The sequence below is a fragment of the Eretmochelys imbricata genome, chromosome 5 (assembly GCF_965152235.1).
Source record: "Eretmochelys imbricata isolate rEreImb1 chromosome 5, rEreImb1.hap1, whole genome shotgun sequence".
NCBI classification, from domain to species: domain Eukaryota; kingdom Metazoa; phylum Chordata; order Testudines; family Cheloniidae; genus Eretmochelys; species Eretmochelys imbricata.
The window spans coordinates 110224001-110248237 of record NC_135576.1 but is presented as its reverse complement, the minus strand read 5'-3'; the positions used below and the strand labels follow the sequence as shown (position 1 = coordinate 110248237).

The 24237-nt window shown below is 42.0% G+C and overlaps 1 protein-coding gene across 1 annotated transcript in view; it reads right to left on the bottom strand.

Annotated features, from left to right (window-relative positions):
- CNTLN (centlein) overlaps positions 1 to 24237 on the bottom strand; it is a 282411-nt gene that overhangs the window by 212101 nt on the left and 46073 nt on the right. The window contains exon 3 of the mRNA XM_077817689.1: positions 20607 to 20691. Within this exon, the coding sequence (XP_077673815.1) occupies positions 20607 to 20691 (85 nt within the window). The remainder of the gene's footprint in view (positions 1 to 20606; positions 20692 to 24237) is intronic.

Genomic DNA, 24237 nt, shown 5'->3' with positions numbered 1-24237 from the left:
ACTCTCACTAGTTCAAATACAACATGACAGAAAAATTGTCCATTAAGATTTGGACAGTTTGCCCCTCAAGAATTGGAAAGAAAAAAGCAAAAAGACCTAGGAAAATTCCTGAAGGTTTACATGTGGTCTAAATTCCAAAGGCAGCTAACCGGGTGGTCTAGAAATGGATTTTCTCCAAACAAAACCAAAAGGAATCTGTTACCACTGTTTAGTTTAGCTGAGGAGAATCAAAGGGGTATCTTTATATACAGCATGATTCAAGAATCCTCCAGACAAGTGGGCAAACAAAGAAGGAATACATTCTGATCCGATCGAGCAATTTGTTCGATGTCTGAGACCACATTTGTCCCACAATTCATTCTCGTTTTCTTTTCACACGGCAAATTTTTAGCTAAAATGCAATACATTATTGATTTCCTCCGTGATAATGCCAAATTATTTACTGGGAAACACTACTGCTGTTTAGATTCCGTTAAGTCAACCAGTAAAGGCAGGAGAGTGTCATGTTAACTTGCAGTTTAACAAAACAAGGTATGAAACATTTAAAAAATTACTATCTACCTTAAATTTCATTTTTCTATTAGCTGTGAGAGAACACAGCTCAACAAGCCCTAGGGTGCTGTAGGTTATCATAATTCTCTGTAAATATTTAATGTTAACAAAGAAACAAACTACAGGTGTTTAAATTAGTTTGCATTTTCATCCACTATGAATTTAATGCAATGTACCAGTACTTAGGAAGAAAGAGGTGGGAGCAGATAACTTAATTCTTTGATGTTAGGAGTCAGTCTTCAAACATGACAGTACATAAATTAGCACATTAGCATCAGAAGCAGTGGACTGTTTGATCTTAATGAAACTTACCAAAACAGATCATACTGTAGATACCATCACTGAGCGCTTATCCTTAAATGAAATAACTTTAGTCATCACAAAGAAACATGCAAAATGCCAGACAACTCTAGATTTTTTTTCAAGTAGTGTAACTGTTTTCCAGAAATCTAATTGTCTCTTTCCCCGATGTCTATTAACTCAACTTTTAAATCTGAATAGAAAGTCAGATGCTATAGGGTCTCCCTGAGTCTGCAGAATATCAGAAATTAAAGCTCTGAGAGATGCAGAACTACTCCTTTTCATCTCAAGAGAGGTTAATTGTAGGGGCTAATGATGGCAAATCAAATGACAACTATATCCCTAAGAATCATTTTAGTAGAAATATATAGCTGACATATTTATCCATCATTATTGCCGATAATGAGCTAAGGTTGCGATGGCCTAGCTAACTGCTATCAAAGGTTGCTGGAGTGAGAAAGGAGGAATTCAAATCCCTAATTCCTCCAAAATTGAAGTCATCTCCATGCCTTGTAGTGGAAAGGGAAGATGTATCCCATCTCCAGCAACAAAGTGCTCAACTGCCTCCTGGGTACCACAACCAAAAAATACCTCCTATGCCTTCACAGATACCAAAAAGTCCAACAGTTCCCTACCCAGATATCCCACTCTCTCCTTCCTGCAACCAAAAACTTGTAAATTGCATTTACATGTTTTCAGAGCAGCACAATGAAAGTAATCAGTGATGGAAAAAATTCTATTCAAAATGTTGCATTAAAAAATTCTATATTTCCACAGAAAATATCTAACAAATAAAATGAAAAATTCATTTTGGAGCAAATCAAAATTTTAATTTCAGTTTTATTCAACTCAAAAGATTTTTAAGAGTTTAAATATGCAAGTAGTTCTTGTTCTCTCTCTCTCTCTGTGTATATAAATTTTATTTCAATACTTACACACTTTTCCAGCAGAAAAAAATGAAAGTTTTAGAACATATTTTCTCCCTCTCCAATATTTTCACTTTTTTCCAACTTTTTCAAGTGACAAAAAAATAGAAGAGTAAGAGTGGACTTTTTCTCCAACTTATATTTAAAGTTTTGGGTTTTTTTCTCTGCCCTTTTCCACTACAAAATAAAAATAAATGGAAGCAAACAAAAAAAAATACACCAATAATACTTCTTAGTTGTATTTTTCTGTTCTCCTACACAGTGATTCTTCTAATTGTATTACTGATTTTATGCAAATTTCTTATATGAAATTCAAATGTACATATACATATTTAACAAACAACATTTCCAGTCACACACACATATATCCCTCCCACCCTCCCTCTCTCCAAAGAAAAAAGAAAAAAAAAAGAATCAAACAAAAAAATCTGCTCTCTTTCACATGACTTTTCATTCGATTATTTAATTATTTCAGGATGTAGGGTACATAGAAGAAGTGATGTAAATAATTCATAAAACGTTATGTTGTAGAAGTCATTTGCTATACTGTCCAATCTGTACATTGCTCTCTCATATGAAGCTGATCTAGAAATTAAGTATATCCATTCTGCTACTGAAGGTTACATATAAAATTTTCCAATTGTATCAGTATACTCAGTTGTATCGTTGAAATATTAATACATACAAGTATCTTGTGTTGGTAGTAGTACAAACATTTTCTTTTGACAGTATTTTTTCTCCCATAATTATGAACATTTTGCACTGAACATTATCACATCTCCACTACAAATTTGAATTTCTCAAATGTATTACATGTAACCTGCAATGGAGTCCAACAGAGGTTATGCAATATTTCTAACTCCACACAGTACCTAAATTAAAAGACCATCAATTTCACCTTTCTCAGAGAATCATCTATGGAGATCTGTCCTGACAACCCTAGATTTATTAAGTCTGTATACACACAGAATCACACACATATCTCTTAGAACTAGACTCTTCCCAAAGGGAGACTAGAAAATCCATGTAAAACTCAAAAAAGTAAAAAAGAAGACTGAATGATCTACAACTGATTAAAATGTTGCATTAAAGCAACAAATATTACCGGTACAGTATATTTTCCCTTTAAATTCCTTTCTTCCACACTTTAGCCCTTAGGCAGTAAAGATTTATGTAGCACTGGCAGTTTTAAAGAGCAATAAACACAGGGGGAGAAACAAGAGGGAGAAGGTTTTTTGTTTTGTTTTTGTTCATACCACTATAGGGTTTGTTCTTCCCCAGTGCCTTTTGCTAGGAGTCCCAGAGAGTAAGTAGCCTGAGGGGTGTCCCAAAGAAAAAGAATAAGAATGAAACTTCAACAAGCAGCTGCAATAAAGCCAGTACCAACATGAATGGAATTTTTTTGTTTGTCTGTTTCTATTAATAATTGAGAGGTAAAAATTACCTCCTAGCAACCTTAGATATGAACACAAGGTAACCTAAAGATGCAAGTAAAGAAGAAAATCTTCAAATAAAATGGGCCAATTTAAATAAGAAACATCCTGGAAGAAATAAGAACTTGAAGAGTGCCCAGGAGAATTCAACATCTTCTTCCTCAGAACCATTATTTATTATTAACTACTTGTATTGCAGTAGAGCTTGGATGCCTCAAACAAGATCTGGTCCCTTTCATGTTAGACACTGTACAAACACATAGTAAAAGACAGTCCCTGCCCCAAAGAGCTTTTAATCTAAATAGTAAAGACAGTCAAACAGTGTGAAGTGAAACTGAGGCACAGAGCTGGGCTATGACTTCCCTAAGGTAACACAGCAGGTCAGTAACAGAGACAGGAACAGAAGCCAAATTTCCTGGCTCCCAGCCCAGTGCTCTTTCCACTACACCATGCTTCCTCGCATACAAAACTAGGTGTTACAACAAGGAGACACTAAAACAGGCAGAGGAGATCATTTTGCCTTGGATCATATGAATCATAGAAGATTAGGGTTGGAAGAGACCTCAGGAGGTCAACTAGTACAACCCTCTGCTCAAAGCAGGACCAACCCCAGCTAAATCATCTCAGCCAGGGCTTTGTCAAGCTGGGCCTTAAAAACCTCTAAAAATGGAGATTCCAACACCTCCCTAGGTAATGCATTCCAGTACTTCACCATCCTCCTAGTGAAATGTAATAATAATGTAATGCCATTGGCCATTATCTTTGAAAACTTGTGGCGATTGGGGAGGTCCCAGACGATTGAAAAAAGGCAAATATAGTGCTCATCTTTAAAAAAGGGAAGAAGGAGAACCCGGGAAATTACAGACCAATCAGCCTCACTTAAGTCCCTGGAAAAATCATGGAGCAGGTCCTCAAAGAATCCATTTTGAAGCACTTGGAGTAGAGGAAGGTGATCAGGAACAGTCAACATGGATTAATGAAGGGCAAGTCATGCCTGACCAACCTGATTGCCTTCTATGAAGAGATAACTGGCTCTGTGGATATGGGAAACGTGGTGGATGTGATATATCTTGACTTTAGCAAAGCTTTTGATATGGTCTCCCACAGTATTCTTGCCAGTAAGTTAAAAAAGTATGGATTGGATGAATGGACTGTAAGGTGGATAGAAAGCTGGCTAGGTCGTTGGGCTCAACGGCTTGATGTCTAGTTGACAGCCAGTATCAAGCGGAGTGCCCCAGGAGTCGGTCCTGGGGCTGGTTTTGTTCAATATCTTCATTAATGATCTGGATGATGGGATGGATTGCACCCTCAGCAAGTTCATGGATGACACTAAGCTGGGGGTGGGGGGTGAGAGAGGTATATATGCTGGAGGGTAGGGATAGGGTCCAGAGTGACCTAGACAAATTGGAGGATTGGGCCAAAAGGCATCTGATGAGGTTCAACAAGGACAAGTGCAGAGTCCTGCACTTAGGACAGAAGAATCCCATGCACTGCTAGATGCTGGGGACTGACTGGCTAAGCAGCAGTTCTGCAGAAAAGGACCTGGGGATTACAGTGGATGAGAAGCTGGATATGAGTCAGCAGTGTACCTGTGTTGCCAAGAAGGCTAACAGCATATTGGGCTGCATTAGTAGGAACATTGCCAGCAGATCGAGGGAAGTGATTATTCCCCTCTATTCAGCATGGATGAGGCCACATCTGGAGTATTGCATCAAGTTTTGGGCCCCCAACTACAGAAAGGATGTGGACAAATTGGGGAGAGTCCAGCAGAGGGCAAGGAAAATGATTAGGGAGCTGGGGCACATGACTTCTGAGGAGAGGCTGACGGAACTGGGTTTATTTAGTCTGAAGAAGAGATGAGTGAGGGGGGATTTGATAGCAACTTCAGCTGCCTTAAGGGGGGTTCCAAAGAGGATGGAGCTAGGCTGTTCTCAGTAGTGGCAGATGATACAACAAGGAACAATTGTCTCAAGTTGCAGTGGGGGAGGTCTAGGTTGGATATTAGGAAACACTATTTCACTAGGAGGATGGTGAAGTACTGGAATGCATTACCTAGGGAGGTGTTGGAATCTCCATTTTTTAGAGGTTTTTAAGGCCCAGCTTGACAAAGCCCTGGCTGAGATGATTTAGCTGGGGTTGGTCCTGCTTTGAGCAGAGGGTTGTACTAGTTGACCTCCTGAGGTCTCTTCCAACCCTAATCTTCTATGATTCATATGATCCAAGGCAAAATGATCTCCTCTGCCTGCATCAGGGATGTTTCCATCACAGAGAGTGACAAGATCCTCACTCTGTACATTTAGAAAACATTATTATTTGGATTTGTCTTTTAAAAGGGAATCCTGTTTTAGTGTCTCCTTGTTGTAACACCTAGTTTTGTATGCGAGGAAGCATGGTGTAGTGGAAAGAGCACTGGGCTGGGAGCCAGGAAATTTGGCTTCTGTTCCTGTCTCTGTTACTGACTCTGCAATCACATTAGCCAACTCCTTCAGCACCCTCGGATGCATTCAATCCAGCCCCATGGACTTGTGAATGTCCAGCTTTTCTAAATAGTCCTTAACCTGTTCTTTCACCGCTGAGGGCTGCCCAGTGCAGTAGTCTGGGAGCTGACCTGGTCTGTGAAGACCGAGGCAAAAAAAAAAAGCATTGAGTACTTCAGCTTTTTCCACATCATCATCACTAGGTTACCTCCCCCATTCAGTAAGGGCCCACACTTTCCCTGACCTTCTTCTTGTTGCTAACATGCCTGTAGAAACCCTTCTTGTTACCTTTCACATCCCTTGCTAGCTGCAACTTCAATTGTACTTTGGCCGTCCTGCTTACACCCCTGCATGCTCAAGCAATATTTTTATACTCCTCCCTAGTCATCTGTCCAAGTTTCCACTTCTTGTAGGCCTCCTTTTTGTGTTTAAGCTCACCGAAGATTTCTCTGTTAAGCCAAGCTAGTCACCTGCCATATTTGCTACTCTTTCTGCACATGGGGATTGTTTGTTCCTGCACCCTCAATAAGGCTTCTTTAAAATACAGCCAACTCTCCTGGATTCCTTTCCCTCGCATATTAACCTCCCAGGGGATCCTGCCCATCAGTTCCCTGAAGGAGTCAGAGGAGTCCCTGCTTTTCTGAAGTCCAGGGTCCGTATTCTGCTGCTCTCCTTTCTTCTTTGTGTCAGGATCCTGAACTCGACCATCTCATGGTCACTGCTGCCCAGGTTGCCACCCACTTCTACTTCCCCTACCAATTCTTCCCTGTTTGTGAGCAGCAGGTCAAGAGGTCAAGCCTCTAGTTGGTTCCTCCAGCACTTGCACCAGGAAGTTGTCCCCAACACTCTCCAAAAACTTCCTGGATTGTCTGTGCACTACTGTATTGCTCTCCCAGCAGATGTCAGGGTGACTGAAGTTCCCCATGAGAACCAGGGCCTGTGATCTGAAACTTCTGTTAGTTGTCTGAAAAAAGTCTCATCTACCTCATCCTCCTGGTCTGGTGGTCTATAGCAGACGTCCACCACAACATCATGCTTGTTGCTCTGGCCTCTCAACTTCACCCAAAGTCTCTCAACAGGTTTTTCTCCAGTTTCATACTGGAGCTCTGAGCAATCATACTGCTCCCTTACATATAGTACATATGAGCCTTGACATGAGCCTTTTACTTTCAGGACAGCCAGTTAAGTCCTTTTTAGTGTTGTCCTTTCAACTGATGGCAAATGAAACAGAGTTTGGTGAACTTCCTAGGGGTTTTACTCCATTCCATGTATAAACCAGGGACCTTTCAATATTATGCATACTTACAAAGCAGCGCCTCAGAGGGAGGAACATGCATACACGAAGCAAATACTGGCAGAACAATATACTTATTAATTTGAAACTCCAATTTGGAAAAATATGTCTGAGGAGTTTGCATCACTATCTCATCCTTGTAAAATGCTTCAATCTCCGGGGCCTGATGCTCATTCATTCTATGAGCTGAAGTTATTGTCATCAGGAAAACTACTTTACGTGTAAGAAACTTGAGATAACAATTCAGTGGCTCAAAAGGAGTTTTCATCAGTTTTGTCAAAACCACATTAATTAGTATACTACTACAAATGGGGAATTTCAAAAGTGTCAAACCCCACAAACTTCAAGATGAAGGGACTGGAGAGACACTGATCACCTTTCAGGTAATCCAGGAAGAAGTCAAACAGTCATACCTCTACCCAACATCTAGGTGGCACCGGCAGCGTGTGTCCCTGTGACAAGGTGCTGGGCAAAGGGTTGCAGACTCAGCCCTCTATCATGCCTGCTCCTCATTAGGGGAATAAATTAGAGCAGGCTGGAGATAACCTGGCCCTAACTGGGGGAGGGAGACAGCTGCTACCTAATTTGCCTGGGGCTGCATCAAAGCCTCAGGGGAAGGAAGCCAGGGGAGACCAGAAGGAAAGGGAAAAGGCAGGGAATGGAAACAGGAAGGTAGCTCTCCCCTCCCTCCCGCCTGCAGACAGTGAAGGGTTACTTGTACCTGGTGAAACAATGGTGGGAACAAGCCTGAGAATAAAGTGCACCAGAGGTTACTAAACCCAGGGTCTCAGAGTGACTTTGTGAACCTAGCAGAGGCAGAAGCCAAGGGGGCCCTGCCACACCCTGCTACAGTCCCTCTTTATAAGCATTCATAAGCCTCCTTTCCCAGTGGACAGAAAAGGTGTCTCTCTCTAGAACAGTTTTTTCTTGGTGCTGAGCTAAAGACCAGTGGCTTCTTATTCAGGTAGGAGGAGAACAGATCCACCTCAGATGCCCTCCATCCCCCAAAAAATCTGATCAATTACTTCCTGATCCAGAGGCCTCTAATAAGGATCTAAAGCATGGACCAATTCAAGCTCTCTGCAGTCATGATCTATTCCCCCCCACCCCACCCCCACGCTAAATACATGACAAGGGGTATCTCCTGAGACAGAATTCATCCCACATCTACAGGGCTTCCCAACACAGGATGTGCAACTTAGTGCCTCCTTGCTTCTTTGTATAAAATATGGTGGCCTGATTCTCTGTTTGCACTAGGATCAATTTTTGGAATACTAGCTCTCTGAAATTCCTTCAAGCATTAAGGACTGTCCACATCTCCGGAATATTTATGTGCAGCTGTTGTTCCTGGACAGACCAAAGTTTCTTAGACGGCCCCACTGGATGGGCTTCCCATCTTTGGATACTTTTGTGATCAGTTAAGGTTTTTAGAAGTTCATTCCTAATTGCACTTTTTTACTACCCTGCCTGCAAGCCGGGAGGTCATCAGATACCTGGATACAACAAGAGAACTGCTCTCTTGGTTGCTTCCACTAGGACTGCAGGGTCCACTGAGGAGGTCTCAAGTAGAAATGTACCATGGGTATTATAAATAAGTTGCACACATCAAATCCGAGATTCATAGCACAGCATAAACCTTCTGGATGTAAAAAGTCCTCTTCCTTACATTGGTGATGTCTTCGACCCTGTCCTGAGGCAGAATAGGAATTGCCATCCTGCATCAGAACAGAGGTCCTTCTAATTTACAATCTCTAATTCAGTATCCTGTCTCTGATGATGGCTAGCACCAGTTGCTTCAGAAGAAGGTAAAAACCTGGCAGTTAGGAGATGTGGGATAATCTGTCCCCATGAAAGTTTCATCTAATTGTTTAATAATTAGAGACTGGCTTAAACCCTGAAGCATGAGGTTTTGTATCTCTGCAAAGCCTCTTTTTTACTTTATTTTATTTTTGCATTAAGTATTAGAACTCTGGATATTCTTTTTATCCATATAAATATTCAATTCCTTTTTAAATCTTGCTAATTTTTTGGCCTCCACGATATTCTTGGCATTTGGGATCCAGTTAAATTATACACTGTGTGAAAAATTATTTCCTTTTAGCAGTTCTGAATTTGCTACCTTTTAATTTCATTGAGAGAACCTTGTCCAGGTGTTATGAGGGACAGAGAAAAGAAGCTCTTGATCGGTCTTCTCTATACCATTCATTATTGTATATGCTTGTATCATGGTTCTTTTTATTCATCTTCTTTCTATGGTAAACAATCCTGGTCATTACTATTTCTTCATGAAAGTTTTTCCATCCTTCTAATAATTTCCGTTGCCTTTCTCTGAAACACCTCTAATTCTACAATGTCCTTTTGAGATGAGGGACTAGAAAAACAGCATTCTCGAATTCTCTAATGGAAGCTATTGATTTATAACGGCATTATGATAGTTCCTGTATTATACTTTATCCAAATATTTTGTTTGCTTTTTTGACCACAGGTGCACCAAAAACAAATCTTTATTCAGCTGTCCACAATGATGTGCAGGTCCTTTTCCTAAGTTGATACAGCTAATTTAGAATCATGTAACAAGTCTGAATACAGAAAAATTTTCCCTCCAATGTACATTACTTTGCATTCATTAATACTGAATTTCAGCTGACACATTGCCCATTCATCTAACTTGATTAGATCCCTCTAAAGTTTCTCATAGTCTTCTCTGGAGTTGACTAACCTAATTAATTTTGTGTCATCTGCATAATATGCCACCTCAACTGAGCCATTTAACAAGACTGCAGCATATTCCAATTGTCTGCTGGAAACAAATTATGACTTTCGGTAGTTTTTCATAGATTCCAAGGCCAGAAGGGGCCATTGTGGTCATCTTCTCTGACCTCCTCCACAACACAGGCCACAGAACTTCCCCGCCAGAAGGGGCCATTGTGGTCATCTTCTCTGACCTCCTCCACAACACAGGCCACAGAACTTCCCCCCCCAAAATTCCTTTTGAACTAGAGCATATCTTCTAAAAAACAAATCCAATCTTGGTTTAAAAATTGCCATAAATGTAGACTCCACCACAATCCTTGCTAAATTGTTCAAATGGTTAATTACCCTCACTTTAAAAATGTATGCCTTATTTCCAGTGTGAAGATCTTATTATGCCTGCTAGACTGAAGAGCCCATTATCAAATATTTGTTCCCCATGTAGGTTCTTTTAAACTATGATCAAGGCACCACTTTAACCTTTTCTTTGTTAAGCAAAATAGACAGAGCTCATTGAGTATATAACTATCATGCTCTCAAGCAACTTCAGTGGAGTTACAGATTAATTTTTAAGCATGAACCAATATGGTGTCTTTGATCAGCTATCTGCCCAAGAAGTGGCACACATGGCCTCTCAGCCTGTCCAGCAACTACTGACAAGCATTTCATGAAAACATGCAGCTTTCCAACACGAGGCCCAAAGGCAAAACATGAAATCAGAAGTGCTGTATCTCCGTGAAAAATCTGAGATTCTTCTTAAATACTGGATGTATCCCTACACACATTTACACATCTGCATGCTTTGGAGATCAGAAACAGATACATTCCTCTGGTAGATGTATGATGGTTCTCAGCATAACTATATTAGATTTTATCTTGAACAAATACAGATTCACTGTTCTGAGACTCTGGATAAGCTAGATTCATCATGTCTTCTTAACTATCGAGTAGTACAGGAAAAGCTGTGTTATCCAGCACTTTACAAACCGGATAGCTCTAAAACAGGCATTTTGAAATGGGGTGCGGGGCACGGGCTCTGGGAGGGAGTTTGGGTGTGGAGGGGGCGTGGATCTGGGCAGTGCTCACCTTGGGTGGCTCCCTGCAAGCGGCGATATGTCCAGAGAGGTGCAGCCAGGTGGTTCTGTGCACTGCATCCGCCGGCAGGCGTCCTCCCTGCAGCTCCCACTGGCCACAGTCAATGCTCCTAGGTGGAGGAACGGCCACAGGGCTGTGCTGCCCCTCCCCCACCGAGAGTGATGGCTCTGCAGCTCACATTAGCCAGGGACCGCAGCCAATGGGAGCTGCAAGGGTGGCCTCTGCAGGCGGAGACAGCGCTCAGAGCCGCCTGGCCGCACCTCTACCTAGAAGCATTGACCTCGGCCAATGGGACCTGTGGGGGCGGTGACTTCAGGCAGAGGCAGCGCACAGAGTCGCCTGGCTGCACCTCTCTGGACATGTGGATGCTTGCATGAAGCCGCCTGAGGTGAGCACCGCCAAGACCCAGCACCTCAAAACCCTTCCCACACCCCAACCCTCTGCCCCGAGTCTCCTCCCATACCCAACCCCCGCCCCAAGCCCCCTCCTGAGTGCTGGCTCTGCAGCTCCATTGGCCAGGGACCGCGGCCAATGGGAACTTCAGGGGTGGCCTCTGCAGGCGGAGACTGTGCACAGAGCTGCCTGGCTGCACCTCTGCCTAGGAGCATTGACCTCTGCCAATGAGAGCTGTGGGGGCAGCGCCTGCGGGCAGAGGCAGCGCACAGAGCCGCCTAGCCATGCCTCTCTGGACATGTGGCCACTTATGGGGAGCCCCTGAGGTGAGCACTGCCCGGACCCAGCACCCCAAAACCCCCCCTGCACCCAAACTCCCTCCCTCTTAGTTAACCGTAATTTTTGACTTACCAACACCCCTGTGCCCCCAACATGCTGGATAACAAAGCTCTTACTGTACTTGGAATAAATCCCTCTCTCCCAGTGGTATAAGCCCATTGGCTCTCTTTGCCAAGAGGGACTAGATTTCCTCCATCATCTCCTCCTGATAAGTATTCTACGAATAGCAGGCACATAAAGATTTTTATGTAGAAAAATATACGTATTAACATTCTTAAACAGATAAGCCTATAGAGCTTATAAGCTCTGAATGAGAAACTTTTTCCTGAAGCATTGTAAGACCTGTAGACTCTCACCACTAGTGACTCTCATTTATCCATCATGTCCCCCTTACATTTGAATAATTAAGACTGCACTCTATATGAAATAAAATGTTAAAACCGCAAACATCACTTTTGTATACATCTCTCAATTTAACCAAGTATTCTGTTACAAAGAAAAATAAATTCAATAAAGAGAGAAAGTAAAAATTAAGAATGAAATTTATTAATGTTAATTTATATTTGAAGGTAGAATTATTTTTCTTTCAATTGGACCCATTAAAGCAGCTTTAATATAGATTTGCACAGCAAGCTGAAGGTTTTCAAGTGCTGATAATTAGGCAAGCTAGTACTATTTTAACCCCTCTGGAGTATAATTGGTTGATAAGGTTTTGAAATGTTACAAGGTCTAGGACAAAAAGATTAGCTTTAGTCTCTTCAAATCAAAATTGAAAGCTAATTAAATAATATTATAAAAGAGAGGGAAAAGGTTTAATGCCACTTTTATGCAATTTTAATTTCCATCTTCTCAGAAAAACAAGTGAACATATTTTAATTCAATTTATTGAAACACCAGCACGAGTTGCAGAAAGGCAGAATTACTGCTCTCCTATTGTCCTTTGAAGCTAATATTCTAAATAGAACTACACTCTTGTGTCACAGTGTTTCTAATGTGTTCCAGACATTTCTATGAGTAACAACTGAAGGCAGCAAAAGTGGCCACATGGGGACACAGGACTAGAAGGGACTTTCTGGGTTATCAAATCCAGTCCCCTGCTATAACATGCAACTCCGTAAGACAATCCCATTCATAAATTTTATCAAGCTCCATCGTAAAACTAGGTAAGTGTTCTGTCCCAACTCCTCCCATTGAAAGGCTGTTCCAGAACCTCACTCTTCAGGTAGTTAGAAAACTTATTCTAATTTCCAGCCTAAATTTATTCATGGCCAGTTTACAGACATGTGCCAACACTGTCCTTTAGCTTAAATAGCTCTTCTCCAAGCAGGTCTTTACCCTTCAGTATATTCAGAGAGCAATCCCCTCTCAGCCCTTGTTTTGTTAGGCTAAACAAGGCAACCTCTTTTAGTCTCCTCTTATAAAATAGGCTTTCTATTCACCTGATCATACTAGTAGCCCTTCTCTATACCTGTTCCAGTCTGAATTAGTCACTCTTCATCATCTGAGCATGAGTGACCAGAACTGTATATAATATTCAGATGAAGTCTTACCAGTGCCTTGTACAATGGGATTAATACTTCGCTAACTCTACTGGAAATACATCCTAGGATCTGACTTGCCTTTTTCACAGCTGCACTACATTGGTGGCTCTCAGTTATCCTGTGATCAACTAATACACACAGGTCTTTCTCCTCCTCTGTTGCTTCCAACTGATGAACCCTCAATGTATGGCAATAATTCTTGTTATTAATCCCAAAATGCATATGGATATGCACACACACACACACACTAAACGATCAGTTTAATTTTGTAAAATTCTTAATGACATTCTTAGGAGACAACACTGGAAGGGAAAAGGGAAGTTGGAGATAGATTTGTACAGAATACAGCCTTCAAAAGAACAACAGCTTATGGCAGGAAAGTAGCTGATCCATTTCACCAAGGTATCACATCCTTTTTCTTGAGGAGGAAAAAAATAAAAAGACACTTGGAGGTATGTTTATATGACCATAAGGTCTTTCTGCAATCAAGTGGGAGAGAAATGTGGATCTGTAACATAACACTAATGTTTGATAAAAGTGTGCAGAACGATCAATATGAATGTTCTTCAGAAATCTTGAATCTGAAACTGAATTTAACAGGGTGACTTATTTTGTGTCAAAGAAACCCCAAAACTATGGCATGATTACTAATCGGGTTTGTCCACAAAAACATGAACAGAGATATTTTAGGTTCAACTGGAAAGCAAAATAAGAAGTGTGTGTCTATGCCCTTTAAAGTACCTTTACGGTGTATAACAATTAAGAAGTTTTTTTAATTTGTCTGGTTTTTTACAATGAACATTTCTAATAGTAAACAACTTAAAAAAAACCCCTCAGTAAGCTCATCTTCACAGAACGAAAAAACAGTAAAAGGCAGCACACATACCCATTTATTACTGCTTGCAGTTTACCTTTAAGATAGAATTCAAAACATGCCTGGCCTTCCTAAGACTGGGGAAGCAGCATGAAGGAAAACTATTGATCAATATCCTGACAAAGGTGGAAATTCAACAATAGTATTGGAAGGAATTTTTAGCATACACGATCCTATCTTTTCCAACCTTTGTGTAAGATGGGCCATGTAGCGGGGCAGTCACCCCGCTCCGGTTAGGAAGGGATTAAATGCAGCCAAGGGAGGCTGGTTGGGTAAACAGCCACAGGTGTGGCCACACCCAATTAGGATCCAGCTGACCCTGATAAAAGGGCAGGCTGAGGGAGTGAGAGAAGACTCTTGCTCCAGCTGAGGAGCAGAGAGGACCAGGCTGCCTGGGAGAGCAAGAGGGGAACCTGAGACAAAGCAGGGCTGGGGAAAGGCAGGCAGAGCTGAGGAGGTTCCAGCTGAGGCCTTGCTAAAGGCCAGGGGAGGTACTAGGGCTGTAGGGGATGGAAAGCCAGAATGTCCAAACCCCCTTGCAGATGATGAGTGGCCACTTCAGATTGCAGTTTGCCCCTGAGGGAAGGGGCTAGATGAGGACTACCAGTGGGTCACTGAGGCGAAGTGGGTTTAGGGGATTAAGGTTCACCGGGGCGGGGAGACTCGAGTGTGGGGGCATTGCTGTGGGGCCTGGAGGGACACAGGGCCTAAAGTCCTATAAGTGGTGGAGATCAAGAGGAAGCAGGCACCGTAGGAAGACACCAGACAGCAGGAGGCACTCCGAGGCTGGAACTGTGCTAATTCCTGGACGACCAGCAGGAGGCGCCACAGTGGGGAATGCCTGCAGTGCTACAGGCCACTAGAGATGCAATGACTGTATGAGACAAAACTACTGCTTTAAGAATAATGACACTCCATATAAGACACCCGAGCCCACAAGGATTAAGTAGTGATTCTACTATGAAGGCCCAGAACACCCTTTTTTGTTTTTTTCTTTTTTTTTTGGTGGGGGGGGGAGATGCAGGTTTTGGAGAAGGCAGGGAAGGAAACTCGATTGCGTAGTTAGATTGAATGATGTCTAATACCCACTTATCTATTGTTATAACACTCCAGTTGTGGAAAAAGAGTGCTCAACATCCCCCAAAGGATATGTGGGGGTTGGATAATGGTGGCATCCTTGACAGTTTGCAGCTGTCCAACTCCCATCAAAAATATCTTTTAGCTGGGGGATAGGGTTGAGCTGGTGCTGAAATGTGGGAGATGCAGGGAAATAAAACTTCTCTGCTCTTTGTCTCTTACAAGGAGGAGTGTAAGATCACTGATGATAAAACTGTTGAGTCACCAGTCTAGGTTTGGAGGGTTGCCTGTGATATTTTCTTTTTGGTGATGGTCAGTGCTTAATTTATGCCAGGGCTTGCCAGCGCTGAGCCCCGGCACATACAGGCTTGGCAGTTCATTGCTCTGGCACCTCTGGGTGAAAGTAAAAGATATGAAAGTAGAAAAATTGCCTGAGCCCAAACACCTAATTGCTTGAGCCCTGGCACCCTTTCATTACAAACTGAGCCCTGGTGATGGTGTATCTACTCTCAGGGAGTGGAGGGTAGCCCTGGAATTCTTCAGAGTATGTAAGTGCTCATGTCTTTTCACTGAAATGGTGGGTTTCATTGAAGGGCAAGGCCTCCACTGTGTTTTGGACCCCGTCTGGGAAATCCTGATACATGTAGCCAAGACACATGGCACATTACCATGGCCATTGCCATTGACCTGGATGATGTGTCTGCTGTATGAGCTGCTGACTGAAGTGCAGTTCTAGCCACCAGCTTACCTATTTCAATAAGATCTTGGAAGTGAGTTCTGTCTTGCTGTGGCAGCTTGTCTACAAAGTCTGTGAACCTGGAAAAGTTCAGATAGCCCTCTTTAGCCAACACCACTTGATAGTTTGGTATTCTGAACTGAAGGCTAATGGACGTGAAGACCTTTCTTCCCAACAAGTCTAGATATTTAATCTCCTTGTCAGAACAAGTGGATTTTGGATGTTGTCTCCGTGGTAACCTGTACAACTAGAGATTTAGGTGGGGTATGGGTAAGGAGAAATTCTGCTTTCTTGGCTGGAACAAAAAAGCGTTTCTCTGCCTTCTTGTGGGTGGGAACGTATGTGGTTGGTGTATGCCAGACTGCTCCAGCAGATCCAGAATAGCTTCATTAACTGGAAGTGCTAGTCAACTGAATCCAGTAGTTTGCAGAATATCCAAGAGTTGTGTTGAGGGTCCTGGACCTCCTTTAGGGAGATCTGGTGCTCCTCTGCCACTCCATGCAATAATTATTGGAACCGATTACAGTCATCTGGAGGGAACAGAGATGCCAGAGTGACTGATTCATTGAGAGATGAACTAGAAAATCTTGTTGGTACCATCAGAACTTGTAATCTTCCTTTTCCGTGGGGTCAGGAGGAAGTTCCAGCTATTTCCCACAAAGAGGAATGCTGGAGTGACTCCCTAGTGGAATACATAAGCTCTGCATACCTAGTGTGTGAGGGGGTACCACCAGTCCCAAAGTAAACGCCGAGCGGAAGTTGGTACCAGGAGGCTCTGGATGTCTTGTCTGGGCTAGAATTTCTTAGCTAATCAGTTTGATGTTAACCTTATAGTGATGTTGTGGAGTTGGGGCCTACCTAAATCCCTATCGGATCCCAATCCAATTGGTTTACAAAGTCTGTCCCATTTATAGCATCCCAAAGACTTTCCAAACAAAACAAACAAGAGAAAGGTCCTTTTCTCTCTTCCCCTTGCAAGAGAAGAGAATAAATGAAAAGAGAGGCAAAGGTGGCCTGTCACTTAGACAGTTTTTCTGGGGTCTGCCCATTAGGGTTTGGCTCAGCAGCTGGTCTAAAATCTTTAATTAGGACCTATGTCCGGCCTCTCTTCTTGGGGCACCTTGCTTGATCACTGGCCCATGCACTTTCCATGATGGTGGGACCCGCAACTGTCTCCCACTTGGTTTATCTGTCTCTGTGGTCAGCAGCCTGAGGTGCAGCGGTCTTCTTCCTGTTCACTGCCCCTTCCTATGGCCGGATTTCCCTTGTTAAGCTCCCCACTCCAGGCAGCGCAAACCTTACAATTGCACCTTTTGTTATGGCTGAATGAGCGCACAAGAGGCCATGAGTTTTTTCTCCACCAGAGTGAGGGTATGCCCCTCATAAACATATTCTTTTACTCCCATTTTAAAATAACTTTCACTGTAACAATGAGCTGAATCATAAAGTCCTCAACATTATTCCACAGTCTTTGCTAATCACTCCACAGACGTAATCTTGTGAAATATGTATCACAATCGCTATTACATGACCAAGCAGACGTTTTCCCTCATTATGACCATTTGAGAACCTCTTATGGTGAAAGTTTTACATTATCTACCTGGATTTTATATTGAGTTTACTTTGAGAAAAATATAGAAAATTCTGTTTCTAACACTGATGTATTATTCCATGATTCATTAAATGCATGTGACAAGGTGCTCAGCCAGAACACCTGAGCCAGCCCTCTGTCATGCCAGTTCCAATTAAGGGAGGTAGATTGGAGCTGCCTAGAGAAACCTGTGCCTGATTGGCAAAGGGGAAACAGCTGCCAGCCTGATTAGCCTGGGGCTGCATAAAAGCCTCAGGTGAAGAAAGCCAGTGAGGGAGCAGGAAGAAAGGGAAAAGGCAGGGAGTGGAAGCAGGGAGGTAGCTCTCCGCTCCCGCAGACAGTAAAGGGCTTGTATGGTGAAAAGGTGGTGGGAGCAAAACCGGTAAATAAACTGCACCGGTGGTTACTGAACCCAGGGTCTCCGAGTGACTTTATCAGCCCAACAGGTGCAGAAGCCAAGAGGGCCCTGCAGCACCATGTTACAATGCATTGGGTGGGGGAGGGAACATAAGGAATACTTGTTCTATTAAACACCTGAGAAATGTGCAAGAAAAGAAAGAAGAAAATGTACCAATTAAAGCACTAATTATAAACAGTCACTGAGATGGGGAGCACTCACCTCTCGTGAGCACCTACTGTCAGCTGAGTACAGTCCTGTACTCCTCCCGTTCTCTGCTTCCAGTGCCACCTGTTGGCTTTTGCCCTTATCAGGCGGATCTTCAGTGTTTCAGCCCCCTGGCTAAGTCACTCAGTTAATAGATGGATGAACCCCATCCAGGGTAAAAGGTCCAAAAGGGCCTGTCTCTGTGCTCTTGTTAATGCCTGTAGCTCTGTCTCTGGGCTCGGTTCTTATGCCTCTCTGGGCTAGCTTTAAAGCCTTGCCTACCCTGGTACACAGCAGTGCGCTTTGACTTTATCAGTTTTTATTGCCCCAACTCTCCAGCCAGGTCACCCCTTCAAGTTCAGCCCACTTCTGGGGTAACAAAGTTCAACAAATGGTTGGCCCTTTTTAGGGTCTTCAGCCCCGTTCCTGTGCCCGTTTAAATTTCCAGACCCTTTTTTTGTGCTTTTAATGCAGAGTCTTATCCCCTCCTTGGGGCTTAGGCCACTAAGTGGCCGGTGGTGGGGACCTGGGCCCGCCCATTACTCCAGGTCCCAACCCAGGGACCCTATAAATAACTGCCACATGCTGCTTCCTCTAATAGTTGCTGTTGCTATTCCCTGGGCTACTTCCCATGTAGCCCCTTCCTCTTCACCCTTACATCATGGCTGAAGTTGTTCACTCTTCTTCTTCCTCACCTAATGCCAATGCCACCAGAACGCATCTTCTCGTTCTCCCTTGAGCTCCAGCAAGGAGCACCCTTCCTTATACCTGTGGTCCCAGCCAGGAAATGATCTGCTCAGGCCTGGCAGCCCTTTTAACAGAGCCCACTGCATTCTGAAGGGCTGCTTCTCTACAGCCTTTTCTAGGCAGGCCTGGAGGACCCACCTTCACTGCTCTTTTACTGGGGCGGAATGTGGTAGGACCATGAGACCACAAGCAGGGGCCCTCAAAGGACCTGGTACACCCGTCACAGTCACAAATAATTAAATATTTATTAATTAAACAAACTCCAACAAGTCCAGTGTGTACTTTAAGTGATATTCCCATGTGCTTATAATACTCACTACTTTTACTCTTGCCCTTATGTGCTTTTTATATGGATATTTTGTACACTTTCTACAAAGACAAAGCAAACATATCAGTTTGTTGTACTACATCAGTACATAATAGTTTAATAATAATAGCATGCAAAGAAGCACTATATGAGCTAGCTATTATAAAATGCTAGATGGTGCCATTAAGGTCCTAAGTCTGGAGTGGTATACAGCCATATAAGCCCAGGGTGAGCTCCAGGAAATAATGTCTCTCAGAGATGGTGGGGAGCATGAAGTCTGGTCAGCAGCCAGCCATCATTGCTGGCCAGAGTGGAAGAAGGGGCAGAAACTAATCTGACAGGAGTAAACAACAGGTTGGTATCATTTCTAGAGCCCTGTCTGCAATGGGCTATCCACCTTTACTACCACTGAAGAAATTGCAAATTATGGGTCCAGTTTTTGCTAATGTAGACACACCCTCAAAGACTATCTCTCATTATGATATCATCGGAGCTGCAATCAGCAGAGGCGCAAGGCAATGCCCCTTTCATTTAAAAGCAAGATCCCATCCCCTGAATCTCACAAGGTCTTTTCCTATTAATCTTCAGGGTATGTTGCAAAGCCTGTTTTTCCCCTGGAATTTTGAGAAGGTAGTGATTTGAGCGTTATGGAGTGATTGGTTAAGAGGGAACTGTTTTGTCCTCTTACATTTGGTAGATATTACAGGACGTTTTTAATATCTAATTTTGGATTTTATTATTATTGCATACAGTGCTTAGGGTTTTGACTATGCACTTAAAAGTTATCAAAATAAATAAAATAGCTTCAACTTTTTTATGGTTCCTCAGTTTTAACAAAAGATTTTGTTCAACACTTAGTTTTCCTTTCTCTTTATTAATTTAAAACATTGAATTGTGAAGAATGTAAGTGACAAATGAATGGTTTATGCCCAGTATGTTTTATCATTATTCTCTTATCCTAGCATTTGATTTAGGCTGCTAAATATTACTACACAATATTAACACTAGAATACACAAATGGTACTACATTTAGGTCTGGTACATTCTCCCACAAATATAAACTAATGCACATTTATCCTTCCAATTTATTTGAAAACATGAGCTATCCCAGCAAATACAATTAAAAAAAGGACAATTGTCAAAAATAAGGAAACATCTCAAAACCTTTCCAAACCAGAATTTCCTACAGTCTATTTTACCAGAAAAAGACTGGAAGAAAAAAGATGAGCTTTCCACATTGACCTGAAAGTTAACAAATTCAGGCTTTGGCAGACTAGTATGGGAAGTAAGAACTAGAATTGACAACCTTTCTCTGAAAAGATCTTGTCCACACCTATACCCACTTAAGCCAAAGGATTATCAGTTCAAGCACCTCATCTGAGCTCAACTGTTGTGTTACCATATGAAGAAGAGATCTTCTCTGAGGCCCTTAAGACCTAAACCTAAATTTAGAGCACAGTGATCTAAAATATCTACTTTAACACATTAGAAAATAGAAATAAGAAAATACTGATTAGAAGTAAGTTATAACAACTATATTCTTCATGTACTTATTTAAAACATACTAACCTGTTCCAGTGCCTGTATTTTGCTGTCTTTGACTTGCAAAATTTCTAATACTTTCCTGTCCTTGACTTCAGCTTTCTGCTTTTCTCTAGAAACAAAAAATAGTCACTTTATTAGTCATAATTTGCAGTTAATCATTTGAATTTTTCATGTCCCGATAATGAATGTCATTTTAAAGCACAGAAAATTAAATTAGCTAAGGCTGACAGCCCTTGCGGAATTAATCAGGGAGCATATGGCAAGTGACAGCAAATTACATTGGCAAAGAAGCTAAGACAACTTTATTCTAAAGAAACGGGTGTACCAGGAGTTGAAATATCATAAAAGAAAACCTAACGTAATCTGCGGTGTTACTACCAAAAGACATGGTCTATTCAGCTATATAATGAGCAAACTCTTTTTTTTCCTGTTAGCAACACAGAAACCTTCATTTGGCAGATCTCACACTCAACTTGATGGCATTTTTCTATTTCTCTGTAACACAATAACTTTTGAATGCTGCATCCAATCAATACCAACATTTCAGGTAATGTTCTAGTCATCGGTTGGCAGGACACTATTAATTTTGGTGAAAATCAGAAAACTGGATGCACAGAGTTCCTAGCATATGGTTAGCAGACCATCAGTTGTAATCAGGTCTGCAACTGTCTATACATCAACAAATCGGTTGATGGAGCCATTAAGACCTTCCATCATAACAACACCTCTGCCTTTCATCTCAGTTGACTGTAAAATGTTAACACTCTGAAGAAGAACGTTACGTATGCTCCAAAGCTTGTCTCTCTCACCAACAGAAGTTGGTCAAATAAAAGATATTATGTTACCCACCTTGTCTCTCTAATATCCTGGAACCAACACAGCTACAACAACACTGCATACAACATTCTCAACAACTTATTTCTTAGACAGAAAAGAAATAAATAAGAATGAGAAGAAAGGATGAATGGGGGGAGCGCAGAGAGCCCAGGCATAGGGGAGAGATTTGAGAACCCTGGAATCAGAGAAGAGGAGTACTGGGAGTGGGGGGACACAGAGCCCGTAGCACAATGAGGGGTGTGATTCCAGGTAGTCCCTGACATAGAGGGAATGGGAGGTAGGCATACAGGGGTGCTTGTGGGAGGTAAGGGAGGAATACAAGGATCCCCTGGTATATGCAATGAGCTTAGCCCATAAAAGCAGTGAATTGTGCGACCCTCCCTAGCTCCATATTGGGGAATTTAAAAAAGGATAGCGTACATTGTGACACAAGCCTATTTTTCCTCAGCACCCACAGGAGTTATATTCTAAGGCTGTCAACAACTGGAAGTTTTTGGCTCAAAATGTACTGCTCCTTAATGCTTTCAAACATGATGTCCTCTCAAAGTCCCAGGAGTGCTAATACTTCCAATCTGATTCTGACTGCAGACAGAGTGTTAACTCTATGTGGGGACATTTTTTACACTGAGTAAGCATCTTTGAAGATCCAAAATAAAAGCTTGCCATTGTGAGCAACCTTCTTCTACCTCAGCAGAAGAAGTTGTAAGCCAAATGGTTATTTTGGTGAGAATTAAGCACTACAAGAACCCAGCCCTATTTGTTGTGTTTCAGAGCCATACTTAAAAGCAGAGTATTATCTACTTTATTGGCTTTCTAGAATTAATGCAAAAAGTTTTTAAAAGATATTCATCAAGCAATATCATGAAAACCATGCATTTCAAGTTTATCCAGCTCTGAGATGGGTGTAAGTTGTATATTGCTTGTTGATTTAGACTGTATGCACCTCAAAAAAGACCTTGTCTAGTCCATGGCCTATACAGTGCTGAGCACACTGGATATGATCCTAAGCCCACTGAAGTCTGTGAAAAGACTTCTATTGACTTCAGTGGACTTTTGTTCATGCCCAGTGTTAGTATTTAACAAATAAATATAGCAATGTTAAACTATATGGATTAGATGGCAGAATTAATTATCATATATACAAGCATTTTTTTAGGAAATTTAATTGAGGTTGAGCTCAATTTATGGTATACGTAAGATTGGCAGTTATTACAGTGATAAGCATAGCACAAATAACTAAACAGGGGAAAAATAATAGAAACGGTTCCAGCCTCCTCTGCAAAATTTGTCAGTATATATGTTTTACTACAGTTGATCTAAAGCATACACTTCCTACTCAGAGAAAACTCCCATCACAAACAGAAAAGAGAAAACTAAACATAGGTCATGTCTACAACACTAGAAGCACTTTATCAGGATAGGAATACAGCATACTATACCAGCAAAGCACTCCTAATACAGATGCAGCTAACCTGGCAAAGCTATGCCAGGCAATAAAACTATCCCTATGAGTGAAACAAGCTATGCCAGTAAAAGCGCAGCTAGGTCCACACTAGGTCCTCCTGCCAGCACAGCTCTGGCAGGTCAGGGATCACAACTCTTCACATTCCTGACCAACATTGCTATTCCGGCAGAAATCCCTAGTACAGGGGTTCCCAAACTTGGTTCGCGGCTTGTTCAGGGTAAGCCCCTGGTGGGCCATGAGACGCTTTGTTTACCTGCGCGTCTGCAGATACGGCCGCTCGCAGCTCCCAGTGGCTGCGGTTCGCCGTTCCCCGCGAATGGCCACCACTTCCTGCAGCTCCTATTGGCAGGGAACGGCAAACCTGGGAGCTTACCTTGAACAAGCTGCGAACCAAGTTTGGGAACCTGCCCTAGTGTAAACCTAGCCATAGGAAAGGTGCACCAGAACCTGGGCCCAAAGCAATTAGCCCCCTGCAACCAAAAGTAATTATAATGAGATTTCTCAATTCCAACCCCGTAGTGGGTGTTACAGGTTGCTTAGAATTAATGGGTCATGAAGTACCTAGAAAACTGTATTCAGTTTTTCCAAGATTTCTCTGAATATCTAGACACAAAGTCAAATTATTCTAAAAGTTTGCCAGGTGATTAAAGAGAAAAAAAATCTGATGCATCAATCCATTCTAAGGGAGTTGTACAATGGTCTTCTTAAAGAGGAGACAAATAAGAAGGACATAATAGTATACAAAATAAGTAATGGTATAGGAAAGGTAGATCAAGAACTTCTGTTCACCCTCTCACAACACAAGAACAAGGGGAGAGTTAATTAAATTGAACAGTGCTGATTACTTTTTCCCACAATGCACAATTACCTTGAAGAACTCAAGAGCTCACCAGGACAGAAATTTTGTATATTTATATGTACAAACAAGAATATACAGATTTTAAAGTAAATATTAAAAAAGCAGAGAGTTTTGGATAAACTCTCATGCTTCAGTGCATAAGCCAACCTCTCCACACTGGGTGCCTCTGCTCCACAGACTGCACTAGCTACCAGTTTATATCAGCTGTAATTACAGATATTCGTTTTAGTCTATAAAGCTTTTTATGGTTTGGGCACTAGGTATCTTAGAGAGCCTCTCTCACTGTGTTCTAATTTGACAATTGAGATCAGTTTTAATACTGGAGAAAATAGTCACAAGATCTGTCTATGTGGTAACGAGGCATTCAAAGTAGAGGGCCATCAATTTAATTTCCAGTGGGATGACTCACAGATTTAAAGTTAAGCATGTGCTTAGGTGCTTTGCTGGATCAGATCAACAGTGCTCTGAAGTTTATTACAAACTTTAAAGACAAA